Source organism: Thamnophis elegans, chromosome 4 (genome assembly GCF_009769535.1).
Source record: "Thamnophis elegans isolate rThaEle1 chromosome 4, rThaEle1.pri, whole genome shotgun sequence".
Taxonomy (NCBI): domain Eukaryota; kingdom Metazoa; phylum Chordata; class Lepidosauria; order Squamata; family Colubridae; genus Thamnophis; species Thamnophis elegans.
In genome coordinates, this window is record NC_045544.1 from 125213190 (window position 1) to 125231291 (window position 18102).

The 18102-nt window shown below is 40.0% G+C and overlaps 1 protein-coding gene across 5 annotated transcripts in view; it reads left to right on the forward strand.

Annotated features, from left to right (window-relative positions):
• GTF2I (general transcription factor IIi) overlaps positions 1-7829 on the forward strand; it is a 67338-nt gene extending 59509 nt beyond the window's left edge. For all 5 annotated transcript variants that reach the window (XM_032217153.1, XM_032217149.1, XM_032217150.1 and 2 more), the window contains 6 exons: positions 1624-1704; positions 3932-4115; positions 5881-5909; positions 6493-6561; positions 6919-6963; positions 7376-7829. In XM_032217153.1, the coding sequence (XP_032073044.1) occupies positions 1624-1704; positions 3932-4115; positions 5881-5909; positions 6493-6561; positions 6919-6963; positions 7376-7434 (467 nt within the window). In that variant the 3' untranslated portion in view covers positions 7435-7829. The remainder of the gene's footprint in view (positions 1-1623; positions 1705-3931; positions 4116-5880; positions 5910-6492; positions 6562-6918; positions 6964-7375) is intronic.
• The last annotated feature ends 10273 nt before the right edge of the window (positions 7830-18102 follow it).

An 18102-nucleotide genomic window follows, 5' to 3' on the forward strand; every position in this document is an offset into this window, starting at 1 on the left:
GCTAACCATGAATAAAGGTTCTACCCAGTGGGCACTCAACATAATGCCCTTGGGTCTCCTTTTTTACATTGGTACTTAAAAAAAGGACTTACAACACATGGCCGAAATTACAGCCATTGCAGTGCCCCCATGGTCATGTGATTAAAATTTGATGCACTCACTCCCCAGCTGTCTGTCTCCCTCCCACACTCACACAATCTATGCCTTTCTGGCTGCCCTGCATCCTGACTTGCGGGAGGGTAAGCAGTCCCAGAAACACACTTGCCATTCCCCAGCAAGTATTCACCCAACTACCTTATCACCCTAGTCCCCTCAAGCAACCAGTAAGCATTCATTCACTCAGCTGTCTTTCTGTTCCCCACAGTAATCTTTTATCTTTTGCAGCCAAAGCAGAAGTGGTTCACTACCTGTGCTGTTTCCTTTTCAGGCCACCTTCTTTCCCAAACATTTCTTATACGTGACTAAAGCTGGTTTACACTACCTTTGTTGATTCCTTTTTGAGCCCACATTCTCCCAGCACATGTGTCTAAAACTCTGCTGGGTTAGAAAGCTGCCTTGTGTAGGAAACATTCATGGCAGAAACTGGGTCTGAAAAGGTGATAGCAAAGACTGGGTTCCAATTTGGGTGTCCTGGGTGCAAAAGGTGAAAGGTTGGTGTGGGGAACTGAAGTGGTGTGCTTCTATTTTTCATCTTTTGCTGGGTGCAAAAGACAAAAAATTGGTGCAGGTGACTAGGAGAGTAATAACTGCTCCTGTTTAGATGCCCAGTTCAGTGCCCATTGGAACACTCTGTCTGCAGGCAAACTTTAAGGGAAGGGGAGACATGGGACAAATTATTTCTGCATTTTGTTTTGAGTATTGGTATATATATGATGTCAGTGATTGGTTGGAAATTAAGGTTGAGATGTTTTGTTTTTCCCATTGAGGGCAGCTTTGTTTGTGTTTTCATTGTTAGAAGGACACTTAAGGCTTAAGCTTTCCTGTTTGCTCTGATTTCCAGTGCTAAACAGCAGGACGTCTGCCAAAAATTTTCAGTGCTTTCCAACAAGACCTGTGCAGAGCTTGGGGAACTACAAATTGGTGTGCTCTAACCCACAATGTAGCACAGTATGCCTGTACAAGAGATGCCCTGGGCTCAAGAACTCTGCCCTCCTCTCTTCCTATGCAGCTAGTAGAAATTCCAACACTTTTCTTCTCATTTTACTTATCCACAGTTTGCTTTTGTCTGAAGTTAAAGATTTGCTCAACTACAATGTCTTCAGGAACTGTTTTGAAAGCCAGTCATATGAAACAAAGAAACAAAACATGAATTCCTTTTGGAGTATCTTTTTAGGGGGCTACAAACATGTGCCCATTGGCAAGAAATCAGTCCCCACCTTAGTAATGTAGCACAGTTGAGCAGTGAAGTGGATATGTTCTGTGCTTCTGGTATTCCTTCTCTCTTGTTTCTTCAAGCCCCAAAGAGCAAATCAGCTGGGCCAGGATTTAAGCACCATCCACTACCAGGAGATAGAACAACCCCCAATAGTTCCCCTTAAACTGATCATTAGGTTGTCTTAAATCTTCAAAAATCATTTTAAAAACCATAAAAATACAATAATTACATTTCTTTACATTTTGCAGATGATGATGAGAGAACCTCCAAAGTAGAGAAGGCCCGGCAGCTGAGAGAGCAAGTGAATGATCTCTTCAGTCGAAAATTTGGTAATTAGTGCATTTCCTCTTCAGAAAGTCAAAATAATTACCCTCTCAGCCTTTGAATCCATCGTTTTGCTGAAACAGCAAAACAATTTCACCATTTTTGAAGTTCAAATACAGGGGAGATGTATAAACAAAGAACTTAATTCTTGTTTTGTTTTCTTTTCTTTTCTTTTAAGTAACTGTGGATCCATAAAGCACATGCTCTGTGGTAAAGAATAGTTTCCTTTAGCAAGCCTCTCCTAGTTACAGTAGCAATCGGTTTTAGAGTGAGTTAGGCGGATTTATGTGGAATCAGGTGCATTTCTTATCAAAATCATTGCACAAAATGGCAGATGGGTCTGTGCTTGGAACTACTGATAAAATGTCCCAAAGGTGTTTTTTTCAAGAGGCAACGGGACTTTCTTGGATGAGAAGCGAAACATCTTCAAAGAAAAAAACAGAAAGTCCCGTTGCCTCTTGAAAAAGCACCTTTGGAACAACCATGACTTGGATGACTGAGATTCTCCATACACATTTACTGATAACACGGAGGGTGGCAATGAGACCACAGAAAAAACATTGACTGGGGTGAGAAGCATTCAGGATTCCTTAATGCATCTATGAAGAACTGTATGCAGTGGTAACGTGATTTTCTTCTAAGCTGCTATATGAGAAATTCTAACATTCAGTTTTTAACTTAATGTTAGAATAAGTAAGAGCAACACACACAAACACGGTTTAAAAGTAGAATTTACTTAGAACAGGGTCACACTCTCTTCCCTTCACAAAACTGGTGCTCACAGCCAGCTGCCTTCTAGTTCAAGGCCCAAACATTTAAATTACACTTGCTCATGTCTTCCCCCTACAATGAATCCTACCTCCAGAGCCACTACTCACCAGGAAGCACCTGGTGCTACTGTGACAGCTCAGGGTTCTTGCTCTCTTTTGCAATGATTTCCCCATCCCAATTTATTCTATTATTGACTTGGTTATTTTTAATGCTTTGGAAATCAAAAGTAAAGCTGAAGCACTAGTATCAAAATGATTTTAAGACTGTAGCTAAGTTTTCTTAGCTCTTAAAAGAAATCCTATCCCAGGCCGTATGGAATAACAATCAGAGAAAACAGCCACAAATCTGCAGCAGAAATATTATGACAGTGCACATAGAAAATGAAGACTAAAGACTTTAGGGAATAAAAAGGAATAGACCTGGGATTAGAAAGAAGCACTAGGTAAAAAGCACTTTGGGGAAGATATGCCAAGATGGGGAGCCGTTTCCTTAGCAGCCATTGGCCATACCAAACAGGGCAGAACTTCCATCCAACAGTCGTATCAGGCACAGGAGAAGAAAATCCTTCAGTGTACAGTATATAATTAAGATACAGTGTTGTTTGATACTAAGAGTGCATTTTCAGATTTTGATCTTTTATAATGATGAGCTTTGATAACTACATTTTTAAAAGCAACTGTTCCTCTGAACAAAAATAGTAATTGCTGAGAAGCAAATAATAGGCAGAAGTTATTACTTTCATTTCCTGATCAGGAAGTTCACTATTATGATGAAATGTATGTGTGCATGATGGATCTTATCAGGATTTATTATTATTTTTAATTATGAATAGGTCATGGGAGGTTTTTTTTAAAACCACACTGTTACTACCTTGAATGAACAAATCAACATGTAATTAAATGAACATTTGGTTCTTTGTTGTGTTAAAAAATAGTCATTTGAAGTTTTTTCTCCCAATACTGTTCTTTCTCATAACTGCTATGCAGTTACCGTATTTTTTAGAGTATAAAACGCACGCGCGCGCACACACACGAAAGTGGATGAAAATTTCTGTGTGTCTTATTCAGAATGGGCAGCGGTGAGCTGGCTGTGCTGAACAGGCCGCAGCAGCGGTAAACAGGCAGTGGCAAAGGGGTGCTGAATGGGCTGTGGCAGCAAAAGGGGTGCGCTGGTGGCAAGTGGGCCGCGCCGATGCTGAATGGGCCGTAGCAAATGGGATGGATGGTGGGAGGCAGAGGCAGATCTTTCCCCCTTGTTTTCCTCACCAAAAAAGCTAGGTGTGTCTTATAGTCTGAAGCGTCTTATACTCTAAAAATATGGTACATTCCAAATATGTTACCTATTCCTCATTCATTTTTATCATCTTGTTCCCAAGGAATATGCACACATTGCAAAAAATACCTCTGAACCCAGAACCGTTTACTTGCCATCTTTGATGAGCTCCTTTTTTCTCTTCTGTAGGGGAAGCTATTGGTATGGGATACCCTGTGAAAGTCCCATACCGAAAAATCACTGTCAACCCTGGCTGTGTGGTGGTGGATGGAATGCCCCCTGGTGTATCTTTTAAAGCTCCCAGCTATCTTGAAATCAGTTCCATGAGGAAGATTCTGGATTCTGCAGAATTTATTAAATTTACCGTCATTAGGTATGTGACTTTCAGCGGTGCATATTTAGTGTAACCTACGTATTTTAATTGTGGATTGGAAGAAACTGTTGTAGATCAGGATGTTGGGTTGGGCTCTCAGTACCCTCAGGCTGGGAAAAGCCAGCGGTCTTCCCAGTGGCAGGCAGGATGTTAAGAGAGCCCACCTTGTCCTCTTCTAGCCTCTGTGTCTTCAGCAGGCCAGCCCTTCTGCAGAACTCTTAAAAGAGGATGTGGTGACTTCATTGGTAATTGGCCTAGAGAATGGACCACTGTCAAAACAGTTCTAAGAAATTTTGAAAGATCAGGAGGGAAGGTTCCCTAAATTGAGGCTTGGCCTGGAGATGAACAATTCTGCATCTGACTCTGACCTGTAGAACTCTCTTCATATTCTTAGGCAGGAAGTCCTCAATTTGCAACCATTCACTGAGTGACCATTTGAGGTTATAACAGCACTGAAAAAAGTGACCTACAACCGCTCCTTACACTTATAACTGTTGCAGCATCCCACAGAGACCTGATCAAAATTCAGAGGCTTGGCATGTATTTAGAACAATTGCAGTGTCCCAGGGTCACATCCTTGCCATTTCAACCTTCCCAGAAGGCTTCTTTGTGTGTGGGGGAGGGAGGAGAGATACCAGATTCTCTTGATGACCATATGATTCATTTAACAACTACAGTGTTTAGCTTAGTGGCCATGGCAAAAAGATCATAAAATTGGGCACAAGTTAAAGCTGCCTTGCTTGGCAGTAGAAATTCCAGTTCCAATTGTGGTCATAAGTTGAGGATTGTCTATAATTTGTAACCATTTAAGTAGCGCAGAATTGGAAGATCAACTCTTCTTTGGTATAATGGTTAGAATGCTTTATAGCTATCAGGCTTTGTATAATCCATCTTGAAAAAGGATTTGACTGACAGCTTCTTCTCTCATCCCTGCTTAAGACAAAGGAGAACTGATGTGAGGAGATATTTCAGTATCAGAGATAAGTGTTTTGTCCTTGAGGTTTGCCTTGGGTAGAGGCAGAAATAGAATTTTTGGAATGCTTGCAATCTAGGATGGAGATAGCCAAGTTCTGGAATTCAAGTATAGTTGTTTTTAAAAAGATAAATACAGGTATGGTATTAGGTATTGAAAGGAAAATGGCAAAGGTGATAGAATTAAACAGAATTCAATAAAATAGGAAATTCGACGATTATTAGTTTGAACTGGGTGTGAAGATATAAAACTAGGGCTGTGTATGTTTTTTATGTTGAATATTTCTTATTGGACTTGCTGAATGATTTAGGAATTATAGTATTGTTAGAGCACAGTTGAAGTTTCTAGATTCCATTAATTCAACTATTTGTTGCATTTATATCCTGCCTTTCCTCCAGGAGCTCAAGGCCGTCTACATTATCCCCCTTCAATTTTATACTTGCAACAACCCTGCAAGGTATGTTAGGTTAAAAGTCACCCAGGGTATTTTATGTCGGACTAGAGATATGAACCTGGGTCTCCACATTCCTAATCCAACACTCTAACCACTATTCCACACTGTGCTTGGTGGCTAGGGATGAAAGAAGTTACAGTCACATATTTGGAAGGCATCAGATTGAAGAAGCCTGCATTAAAGTAACATAGAAAAAGAATATCACAGTTTTTGAAAATTAAGAGGCTTTATATTGGTTCTAAAATTGGACGCTAAAAAATTTCGTGGAAGTCATCAGTGGAAATTTGGATTAAATAATTTATTTCTGAGCATTGAAATGTTACAATGTTTTCCAACAGACCATTCCCTGGACTTGTAATGAACAACCGTAAGTATTTCATTAACAAAATCAATCTTTATACAATTTTACTAATTGCATTAATTCATTTTACTGTTGTATACTGCTCCGGGCAGTGTACAAACAACTATGCATTTCTGTCATTTCTATAGTCAGTTTAGAAGTCTTTTCTGCTGTTTTACCCATTTTAGAAATAATCCATCATTTCCTAAATACAATACAGTATGCCACATAGCAATTCAGCAATATGCTGAAGTATAAATTTCTCAAAAATTCTTTATCTGTGGTTGCTTTTCATTTTGATTTGGCTACATCAGCATCTATAGTTCAACCCTACATATTATTTTATTTTAGAAAAATCTCTAACCCTTCGAAATTATAAGTGGTTCAAATGTATCCAAAGATGTTATTGTAGAAAAGGGAAGTGATTTTAATGAGCTCAACTTTTATACAGACAGCAACATTGCTCTGGTGTTTTTCCTATTTAACTGCCAAAACATTTTAACAGTTTGCACCCCGAAATTGAATAATACTATATCTCTACGAATGACCTTCTGGTAGTTCTGAGGGGCATTGCTTGATAAAAGTTTGATTCTGATCCTGTCCATTCTAGAAATTACTGAAAAAGCAGAAGCAGAAGTCCCAGCAGCCACTGTGCCAGCTCCTGAACAGGTTATACAAGGTAAATTTTGCAGTTATATTCATGGCTTAGTAATTCCAGCATGAGTTCTAAGGAAGCTTGTGCTCATCACAGTTCAAGTTTCATGTGGTTATTATTATTATGTTAATACAATGCATTCTAATTTTTATTTATGTTGGGAGGAGATAGCCCAACCCTCCACTGTAGTATTGTGGTATCTAGAAATAGAGTGATGTCATTTTAGATACTCTTCCGTTATAAAAGAGGCTTTAGAGACTTCTGTATAGAGTGAAAACAGTCATTCAAAGGCTACAGTCATTGACAAGACAATTTGATAAAAGTTGGCTACCAATATAGAATTAATACCAATATCTATATTCTGTACGTATTTTCTTCTAGAGCCAGTTGAAGCAGACCAAATAGTACAAGTATCTGTGGAGGAAGGTAAGGCTCTGTGATCTAATGAGAAGAAAGCAGTTGCTATTTGGATATGCATGTCATGTCCATGAAACTAAAAATAAAGTTAAATCAGTTTTACACCCTTTGTAAACAATCTTGCTAGCTTTTCTAATTATGAATCAGTGACCATATAGTCATACTTGGGTTGAGTGGTATCTCATCCTTAAATTGCAGTGGGTTTTGTGACTCATATCCCATTTGCTGCATTTCTTTCTTTCTTTCTTTTTTGAGCTACTCTTTTGGAGTTTATGAAGATAATTGTATTAGCATCAGGGAAACTTAGCAGCCCTTCTGATTTGTTAATCTTTGGATAAATAGAATATAAGCTGTCTGTGTCTCTTGTTTTTCAGTGTCCTTTGTGTTGTCTAAAAGCAGCAAATACTCTTTGTCTCCACAGATTCAGTACAGACTGAAGAACACTCTCAAATAAAGCAGGAGCCAGATCCAACGTGGTAGACCTGACTTGCATTAGAGTAAAGGACAGTCATAACACGAAGCAGAGTGGTGGGTGGTATTCAGATACTTTTCTAGGTAGGAAATGGACCCCCGACTGTTGCTGTGAATGCAGAATCTATGATCTGACTTCCATTTATATTGGTCCTGTAACTATGTAGATCACTTAACTTGGTGGAGTCCCTCTTACAGTCTTTTAAGTTGTGCTCCTTTTGTCCTTGCGCCACTTGCTTTGACTTCTAGTCCTCCTGAACCTTTAGAGCAATCTTCCACACCCTTTATGCCCTCTGTTTGTTTTGGATGGCATCCTCTCTGCCCATTGGCTTTGCTGGCTGGGGCTGATGGGTGTCAGAGTCCATGTCTGGAGGGCTTGAGATACCTAACATGAACCAAGTTAAACTGAATGAAATATGTACAGTATGCAAAAATAGCCATTATTTTCATAGGGCTTCTAGTAGCAGTTTATTTAACTTCCATCTCTGCCATTTTGTTTTTTCCTCCTCGATCTCCAATCAAAAGCAAAAGCATCAAGGCTTGAGAAGAGTTTGTTGGGATGATTCTGGCCTGTGTAATATAATTGTATAAGAGAAGTACCTTCTGTCTGTCTGTCCTGTCCTAACGTCTATGGAGATTCTCAATCATCCAGGTCACAGTTTTCCCATAGGTGCTTTTCAAAAGGCAACTGGACTTTGGTTTTTCTTTGAAAACATTTTGCTTCTCATCTGAAGAAGCTTCTTGGATGAGAAATGAAACGTTATCAATGAAAAAACAAAGTCCAGTTGTCTTTTGAAAAGCATCTCTGGGACATCCTATCCTAACTTATCCCATCCCCCCCCCTTCCTAGATAGAAATCTCTACTTGGGTCAAAGGTCCTTGGGAATTGTTACAAAAGAGTGATATCTTCAGTCCCAGGCCTACTTGAGAAAAGAGGCCGAGCACATAGCTCACGGTTGTTACTTTTTTGCTTTTGGTAATAAAAATCAGCAGGGATTAGCAAATAAATAAATCTGCCTCCTAGATGAATAGCCCCTAGATGCATTTTGATCTTTTTTTCCCCTTGAAAAAGGATATCCACCATAGTTCAGATTAATTTAAACTAGGTGGGGTGGGAGTTGAAATTTGTCAAATTTTAATTTCTCTTTCGTCTTTAATGGCTAATTGGATAATAGTATCTGTATATTTGAAATAATTTTTTCCTATGATATATCTCTCAACTCATATGTTTTTAATAAATAAATAAATTTTAAAAACGGTTTCCTCAGCTGCGGTTTCATTTGAACGTATAAAAAGAGTATGATGGTGGGATTCATATCATAATATGGCGGGAAACGAAGCTGGGCTTCTTAATGGGGATAGTAAGGCCAGGTTTTGTGACCTGTCCTGCCCTCTGTCCCACAGATTCACCCCAAGGGAGGAGGTCCTGTGGCTTTTGTACAGTAGGATCAGGTCTCATTTCATTTCAACAGCCACTGAATCCAATACATTAACCCTTTCAGGCCCCTCTTCAGCCAGCACCGATTCTTCTTTAGCCAGCACAGGTGGCAAGAGACGAGGCCAACTTCCCTACCCTGAAAATTCTGCAATATTGCAGTGGTTAAGCCACGCCCAAGGCATGACTGTCTAAAAGCTTCCTAGGAATCTAGGAAAGGGCACAATTGATTCACTAGAGGAAGCTGTATAAAAGCCACAGCTGCTATCTGCTATCTGCTCATCCAGCAGGACCTGTGAACACATTAAAAAAAACCAAATTGCACACATCCTTGTACTATTATTACATACAAGGTTAAAGATGGAATGTACCCATATTTGGGCAAGACCCAGATCTCAGTATCAGTAGGACTGAGTCTGAGATGGTTGCTACCGTTGTGTTTCTTCCATCTTCTGACCAATGAAGTTATAGGCAGGAAAGGGCAGAAAATTATTAATTCTCTGACTACTGGCTGAGTCAGATTTTCTGCAAATCCAGGGATAGTTGAAATCTCCCATTGCCAGTATCCATGCGCCTCTTCGAAAACGAAAAAGACCTCCGTATCTTCCACTCTTCCAGGCGATCTGTTAAAACAGTCCCCCGGCAAATACTGTTTTTGTTTCTCTCCACCTCCTCTTACCCAAACACTCCTCTGGATCAGCAGGTTGCAGTTAATGAACTTTGATATAGCTGTATTGCTTCGTTAAATTTTGAGGATTTCTGACTCCAGATCACCCTTTTACATTTTAAAAACTAAGGAAACATCCCCATTAATTTGGAGAAAAAGTACCATGTACGTTCAGAAAAAGCATACAATATAACAACAACCAAAAAATGCACCGGACGACTTAACGCCCACCCTACCACAACTTGGGAGAACTGATCTTCAAAGACATTTGAAATTTCTTCATGGAAGGAGCCCTATAATGATGATATTTAGAGGACTGGGACCACAACAGAGACCACTCCCTAGTTCTGATGGTTGATGCTGTATAGTAGGGGTCTCCAACCTTGGCAACATTTAAGACTTGTGGACTCCCAACTCCCAGAGTTCCTCAGCCAGCAAAGACCCCTGCTATAGCACAATGCTGTTTTGTTCAGTGCTGTTGTAACTTAGGTCACTAAACAATGACTAAATCAAGGACTACCGGTTGCTAAAAAGAGAGATGGTTGCTCAGTGGCTAAGCTTGTCGATCAGAAAGGCTGGCTGTTCAGCAATTCGAATCCCTAGCACCATGTAAGAATGAGCTCTCATTACTTGTCCCAGCTTCTGCTAACCTAGCAGTTCGAAAGCATGTAAAAATTCAAGTAGAAAAATAGGGACCACCTTGGTGGGAAGGTAACAGCGTTCCATGTGCCTTTAGTGTTTAGTCATACTGGCTACATGACCACGGAGATGTCTTCGGAGAGCGCTAGCTCTTTGGCTTTGAAACAGAGATGGGCACCGCCCCCTAGAGTCGGGAACGACTAGCACATATGTGCGAAGGGAATCTTTATCTCTTTTACCAGTAGCTAAAAGTGTAAAGCAACATGGCTGCTTTTCTTATTGTCCAGGCTGGCAAGCCTTTTCTTCCCTCAAGCATTTGATTCTGACTTCTTCCTCTTTAATTGAGCCAAAATAGATCTTTTTATCTCATTCTGGTTTCACATCTGGCCTCTTGAGAGGATGTATGTTAATTAAACCAAGAATTTTCTCACGTGTATTTGGCAAGTCACGTTGTTACTTTAAAATGTTTTGCATGTTTGTCCTTTGTGGTCATAGCTGGCTTTTCCCCTCTTCTTGTGTGTCTAATAAAAAATACTGAAGCACAAGAAGGTAACATTTTTAAAGTTTGTTAGCCACCTCTTTCCAGAATGATACCAAGAAGGGGAAGTGGTCTCACTAAAATGTTTTTCCTTTCCTCTGTTTCATTTTTTTAAAGCCAGATGTTGGTGGGAGTCACAGTGGAAGATTTTTAAAAAGATATGAAGGCTATTTAGAAGCAAGAGTGAGAAAAAGAGAACACTATCTTTGATCTGATATTCTTGCTGTCTAAGCCTATAGCGATCTTGTATAGTACAATTGTTCTCATATAGACGAATTTCCTTGCTGAATGTTGATTGTAAGATGGGTCACTACAGTATTAGCTGACAGGCTGAAGAAATGTGTTCCAGATGTTACATACACTGACCAAACAGGCACACCAAGATAAAATCTAAAAGAAAATTGCTATTACATGTATACTAGTCCTGCCAACAAGAGTGTGTATAGTCAAGGCCATGGTATTCCCAGGTGCAATGTATGGTTGTGAAAGTTGGACCGTAAGGAAGGCTGAGCGCCAAAGAATTGAGCCCTTTAAACTATGGTGCTGGAGAAGACTCCTGCGAGTCCCTTGGACTGCAAGGTGATCAAACCGGTCAGTCCTAGAGGAGATCAACCCTGACTGCTCTTTAGAAGGCCAGATCCTGAAGATGAAACTCAAGTATTTTGGCCACCTAATGATGGACTCCCTGGAGAAGAGCCTAATGCTGGGAAAGATTGAGGGCAAAAGAAGAAAGGGAAGACAGAGAATGAGGTGGCTGGATGGAGTCACTGAAGCAGTAGATATGAGCTTAAATGGACTCCAGAGGATGGTAGAGGACAGGAAGGCTAGGAGGAACATTGTCCATGGGGTCGCAATGAGTCGGACATGACTTTGCGACTAATAACAAGTCCATCAATATTTCAGCAAAAAAAATATATTACAAGTCTCTGCATGTCAGGAAGCAGAAGGAATATTTCATCACATGTGGACACAAGAATATCCTGTGGTTTTCTAATGAAAGCTAGTGTTTTTGCATGCAATCTGACTCTTTTGTTTATAAAAACAACATGATCAGAGGTTAAATCCGAATTAACACCTCGGTCCAGGTTGTTTCCGCTGCAAGAAAACAAAGCAGAACACACCTCTGTGTTGCCTATAAGTGAGGAATAGCGACAGCAGCTTAATTTGGCAAGATGCCAATCAATAAGGAGGACACTGCAGTCATCGCTTCTTGAGTTCTTGTTTCTAACGAAGGTCAGCCTCATCACCTGAAGTAAGGTCACTTTACTCAACCGTTTCCCTAGAAGCTTGTTTCAAAGCAAGCAATCCGACCTTGTCCTATGCATAACCCTATGCAACAGTAGTGTTTCAGTTGTGGTGCAATGATTTACTCCATCCTGTTACAATAACCACACCTAGATCACCAGAAGCAGAACTTCTGCAAGCACGTAGACAAGAGATGTTTTGTGGCATCCTGTCCACTGGCTTGTCTATGGAGATGTGTAAAATTGAAGTACGAGAAAAGTAGACAAGTGTAATATTAACAGAGTATCAGAATTGAAAGAGACCTTGGGGATCTTCTAGTCCAACCCACTGCTCAAGCAGCAAACTTGACATCATTTCTGACAAATGGTTGTCCAATCTCTTCCTAAAAACTTCCAGTGTTGGAGCACCCACAGCTTCTGGAGGCAAGTTCCTTCCACTGGTAAATTGAAATTGAAATTGTGGAGAAATTGCCAGGAAATTCCTTTGGATCTCTCTGAAAATCTTCCATCTGTTACTTCTTGTCCTGCTCTTAGGTGCTTTGGAGAAAAGGTCAACCTCCTCTCTGAAAGCCCCTGAAATATTGGAATATTGCTATCATGTCCTTATAGTCCTTATTTTCATTAGATGAGACATTCCCAGCTTTTGCAACCCATTCTTTGTATGTTTTAACCTCCAGTCCCCTGATCATATTTGTTGCTCTTCTCTGCACTTTTTCTCCACATCTTTTTTGAATTGTGGTGACTAAAACTGGATGCAGTATTCCAAGTGTGGCCTTACCAGTGCGGTATGAAGTGATACTAATAATTTATGTGATCTTAATATACAGGGCCTATGCTGTGAAATTGATCTTAAAACTCATTTTTAAGTTTGATGCTGTACTAGAAGGTAGAATGAGGTCAGCACTTTACACAGTACTTCCTAAACATGGGTAAATTACCCAAAAATGGGCAAAAGTCATTGTTTTTGGGTAATGACTAGATAAAAGATTTTACAATCTTACAATGGGATTTCACAAAAACCAATCACAACAGAGAGATTTTAATTGGCTTAAAATCTTTTATCTAGAATTTACCTATACTGTACACTGTTTCTGATCAATGGTTTCGGTAATAGAGGAAAAAAATATTTTATTTCATACTAGCCGATAACCCAACATTGCCTGGGTATTTATTTATAGGGGGAAAATATCCGGACCAAACATAATTTCTAATGTTGGATTGTCCCCCTTACCAGAAGGAGTAAGAGTATTGTGGAGTACTGTGAAGCCGTTACCATGGCAACTCCAGTGCGCTGTACAGTAGAAGCCATTTTATGGCAGTACAGTAGAAGCTATTTTAAGGCACAACAGATTGTATCTTAACGGAACACAGATCCCGAGTGGTAGATGTGTTTGACCCCACAATATTTTTTTCCAGAGAGTAAGTCATTTGTGTACCAACTTTGGTTGAAATTTCTCAAGGCGTTCCAGAGTTATGCTGGAACACATAGCGCGCGCGCGCATGCACGCACACACACACACATACACACACACACACAAAGAGCCATTTTGATATAGATAGATAGCATAGCAAAGCAAAATGCAGCATATGCAATCCACAGAAACAACATATAAAATATGTATCAAAATATCAAACACCAGAGCAGTGAATTATTCTAAAAATAGACTATTTGTGTGATGAATTAAATTATGTACCATAACAGATTACTATCATTGATAAAACATTCTAGATCAGTGATTTTCAGCCTATGGTCTGAGGGCCACAGGGTGGAGTGTGATGTCATCACAGTAGGTCTGTGAAGCTTGAAGAATTTATAATTTATATCTTGAGTTAAGCCTTGGGGGTTCGCGGCCATGGTCAGTGGCCACAAAAGGTATATAAAGGGAGTCCATTTGGAAGAAAAGGTTAAGAGTAGTGGTGAAATGCTACCAGTTTGGACCGGTTCACCTGAACAAGTAGTAAAAAAAGCTACTGGTTCGCCTGACCTGTTAGTAAAAAAAATGCTACCGGTTCGGGTGATCCAGCATTCCTGACAATCAGCTGTGATGTGCGATTTATATTAGGTAGAAAACAAGATTTCCTTTCTAGCTAATCTAAATCACGTGGCACAGCAGATCCTCCCCCCCTGCTGTTCTACTTACTTTTGCAGGCATGCTCAGTAGCAGGCTCCGCCCAGACATCACGTACGTTTATTTTTTTTTCTAAAGAATTTTTATTTTTTTAAACAAACAGACAAACAAGACACAAAACATAAAACCATCTTTCATTACATACAGTGTGTCGATTGGTTACAAAGTTATTGTGCATCCTTTCCATAGTCATTACTTGCAATTTATATAAAAACATTATCAAATCCAAAATGTTTATATATATTATTATCAATGTATGTTATTTGTTTGACTATCACTATTTATTCCTTCATTTTCAACAAGCTATAGTTAATATTGGGATCATTTATATTGTAATAATTCATTACATCACCTTCAATCTATCCAATAATAATAACAATAATAATAATAGCTTTATATTATATTCAATATCATTCTATTATTCTTGTATTGATAGCATTCTTTATTATCTTCCATTTCCATGTTTTTTTATCTAGCCATTGATAAAATAAATCCCATATCTTGTAAAATTGTTTATCTTCTTGTTCTCTAATTTCAAATGTCGATTTACTCATTTCTGCACATTCCATTATTTTGTAGATAACTTTTTGTAGATAAAATTTTCTAATTTTTCCAATTTTTAGCAAATACAATTCTAGCTGCCGTTAATACATTTACAATCAAGTATTTCAATTCTCTATTGTATGTTTCCGGTATAATTCTTAATAAAAAGATTTCTGGTTTAAAGTCTATATGTTTTTGTATCATCTTTTCCAACCAAGTGTGGATTTTAGTCCAATATCTTTTAGCAAGTCCACCACATATGATAATATGAACCCGGTATCTGATGACATTTCCAACACTTTTCCGATTTATTCTTGAACATTCTTACAATTCTTGTCGGGGATAGGTGCCACCTGTAAAACATTGTATGCAAGTTTTCTTTATATGCTGTTGACATAGTATAATTTTGGGACCACAATTTCTGCCAATTCTCTAAGTTGATCCCACTTCCAAAATTTCCCCCCCAAACAATCATGGATTCTAACTTGTTGTTCTTCTAACTTAACCTCTAATAAGTATCCATACAGTTTTTTAATTACGTTTTCATCAGTACCTATCAAAATTTTATCTAGCTCAGTCTGTTTTTGATGCTCTGCAAATTTGCAAACCGGTAGAGTATGTAAATAGACTTTACCCCTGGTTTAGAGCCAGTAGTCTAGCCTTTTAAAGGCTTGTGAGCAAAATTGTTCTGTAAAAGGTATATGGGGAGCAGATAGCCCGTGTCTGTAGTCTCCTTTTTTTCAAGGACGGTTTTAGCATGGGGGAGTGGAGAAAAAACACTCTGCAGTGTTATATCTGTCACTTTTCTTCACTGTCTTGGTGGCTAAATGATGATGTCATCCAAACCACTGGAAACTCCGCTGTTGCTTTCCTAGTTTAGGAGTCTGGATAACCACGATCCTTTTTTGTTATATTGGATTTACATTAAACTGTTTTTCAACGAGCCAAGATCCTGTTTTATACAACAGGGCAGAGCCTCTTTCAGGCTTGTTTCACTGGTTCTCAAATAGGAAAAATCATGGAGGAGCAAAATAAATTTTACATTGCAACTTACATTAAAATTTAGCCTCTTTTCCTTTATCCAACAAAGGAAAATCTGCAGCTTTTCAAATCCTACTGAATTTATAACTCAGTAGGATTATTTTCTAGGAGATCACTGGGCTCCAAGATCACTGCAGCCAAGAAATTAAAAGACGCTCCTGGGGAGAAAAGCTATGGCAAATCTAGACAGCCTACTAAAAAGCATAGCCATGACTATATACACTGCCAACAAAAGTGTATATAGTCAAGGCTATGGTTTTCCCAGTTGCAACATATGGCTGTGAAAGTTGGACCATAAGAAAGGCTGAGCACCAAAGAATTGAGGCCTTTGAACTATGGTGCTGGAGAAGACTCCCGCGAGTCCCTTGGATTGCAAGGCCCTCCAACCGGTCAGTCCTAGAGGAGATCAACCCTGACTGCTCTTTAGAAGGCCAGATCCTGAAGATGAGACTCAAATACTTTGGCCACCTAATGAGAAGGAAGGACTCACTGGAGAAGAGTCTAATGCTGGGAAAGATTGAGAGCAAAAGAAGAAGGGATGACAGAGAATGAGGTGGCTGGATGGAGTCACTGAAGCAGTCAATGTGAGCTTAAATGGAATCCGGGGGATAGTAGAGGACAGGAAAGCCTGGAGGAACGTTGTCCATGTGTCAGACATGACTTCACAACCAATGACGATTATTTTTCTGCATTTTCATTGAGGGCTGCTCAGCATTGTAGTTTAGCCATATTTGGGCAAACTTGGGTTTTCAGCTTTATTCACCCTAAGTAAATGTAATCATGGTTCCTGAAACTGCTCCAACTTGTAACACACCTTCCTATTGATTCCCCCCCCCCTCCTGTGGCAGTTTCATACAAGAGCTGTGTTTGCATAACATTGTGGACCACTAGTTACATTTTAAAGGAGCTTAAACCAAGGCCACCTTAACTTCCTTTAAAAGATGCCCACTTTTTAGAAGAGGGAAGAAAAACACTGCCAGCCTTCCAAAAATCTGTTGTTGTGCCTTATAAAAATAAAATAGAGATCAGGAGTTCTTCTGATGCCTGTTTCCTAGTGTGTCCTACCTTCAAAGGTTGACATTTATCCAGCCTTCCATTCACTTGGTACCGCTGTCCATTCACTGTGCAACTCTGGGTAGTTAACATCCAATTGAAAACGAGAACAAAATAATCAAAAATTCAAATCCATCCTATCTAAAGCAAAAGGCTTTAAAAAGGGGGGGGGGTGGAGTGTTAGGGCAGGGAAGTCCAACCTTGGCAGCTTTAAAATTTGCATGACTGGCTGGGAAATTCTGGGAGCTGAAGTTGCCAATGTTAGTTATCCCTGGTGTAGGGCCATATATTAAATGCTGCCTAGAGTCCCATGTGTGAAATGAGCAGCTATTCCAAATCAATCCATCCATCCATCAGCCCCCCAGGGGATAGGACCACTGGTGGGTTCCTACCAGTTCGAACCAGTTCAGATGAACCAGTAGTAGCTTGGTGGCCTGGGTCGCTGGAACCGGTTCTCCCGGCAGCGCCATGGCTGGCGCCATCTTGTTTTTTGCTTCTGTGCATGCACAGAGCAATTTTTGTTGCACTGCGCATGCATGTGCCGCGCACATCAAGCATGTGCCGCATCCCTGAGCAAACCGGCAGTAGCGGCTGCCGGAACCCACCCCTGGGTAGGACATAAATTTCCTGCAGCTCACAGGCTAAGAGACGCCTATTGCAAGTCTGTTTAAGGTTAACCCAAGGCAGCATTCCCTACACCATATTCCCTTCCCAGTGGTGCAAGGTGAAAACAACATGATGGCACATGACCAAACAGTCACAACATTGTGAGAAGACAATATCTGCAAGATGTAGTAGTCAAAAAAAAAAAGGCTATGGTGGGGTTACCATATGTGCTACGTGCTGCACTTGGTTCTTCTTCTGGAAAAGCTCATGTGCAGGCGTACACTAGGATTGGGAAGTCCAGGAATCACACATGACTGTGACACATTGTTCTGTTTTTGTCCCTTTTCAAAATATTATGATTGCTATTAATATTACGATCACTTCCTTGGGCCTCAGCGGGGAGATAGCAAAAGCAGCCAAAGGTCAGATGTGTCACTGGGATTGAAGCCCCGCCCTTTTTGTAGGTGCATGGTCAAAAAAGGCGGGGCTTGGGCCATGACATCACACACTTAGCATCTTCCGGATTTAAACATCGGGTACAGTCAAGGTGTTTTGTTCTGTTCGTTTATTTGACATAGCTCTGTGCTGCTGCAGTCCAAACAACTCTTAATAGTTTGTGTAGAAAAAGACGATACAATTTAAATATAGCCAGTACAATAAAAACACACAAAGACTCTAGAACAAGGGTGTCAAACTCAAGGCCCACGGGCCGAATCCAGCCCACAGGGTGCTTAGATCTGGCCCACGGGGCTACTCTGGAAACAGTAAAGGACCAGCCTGCA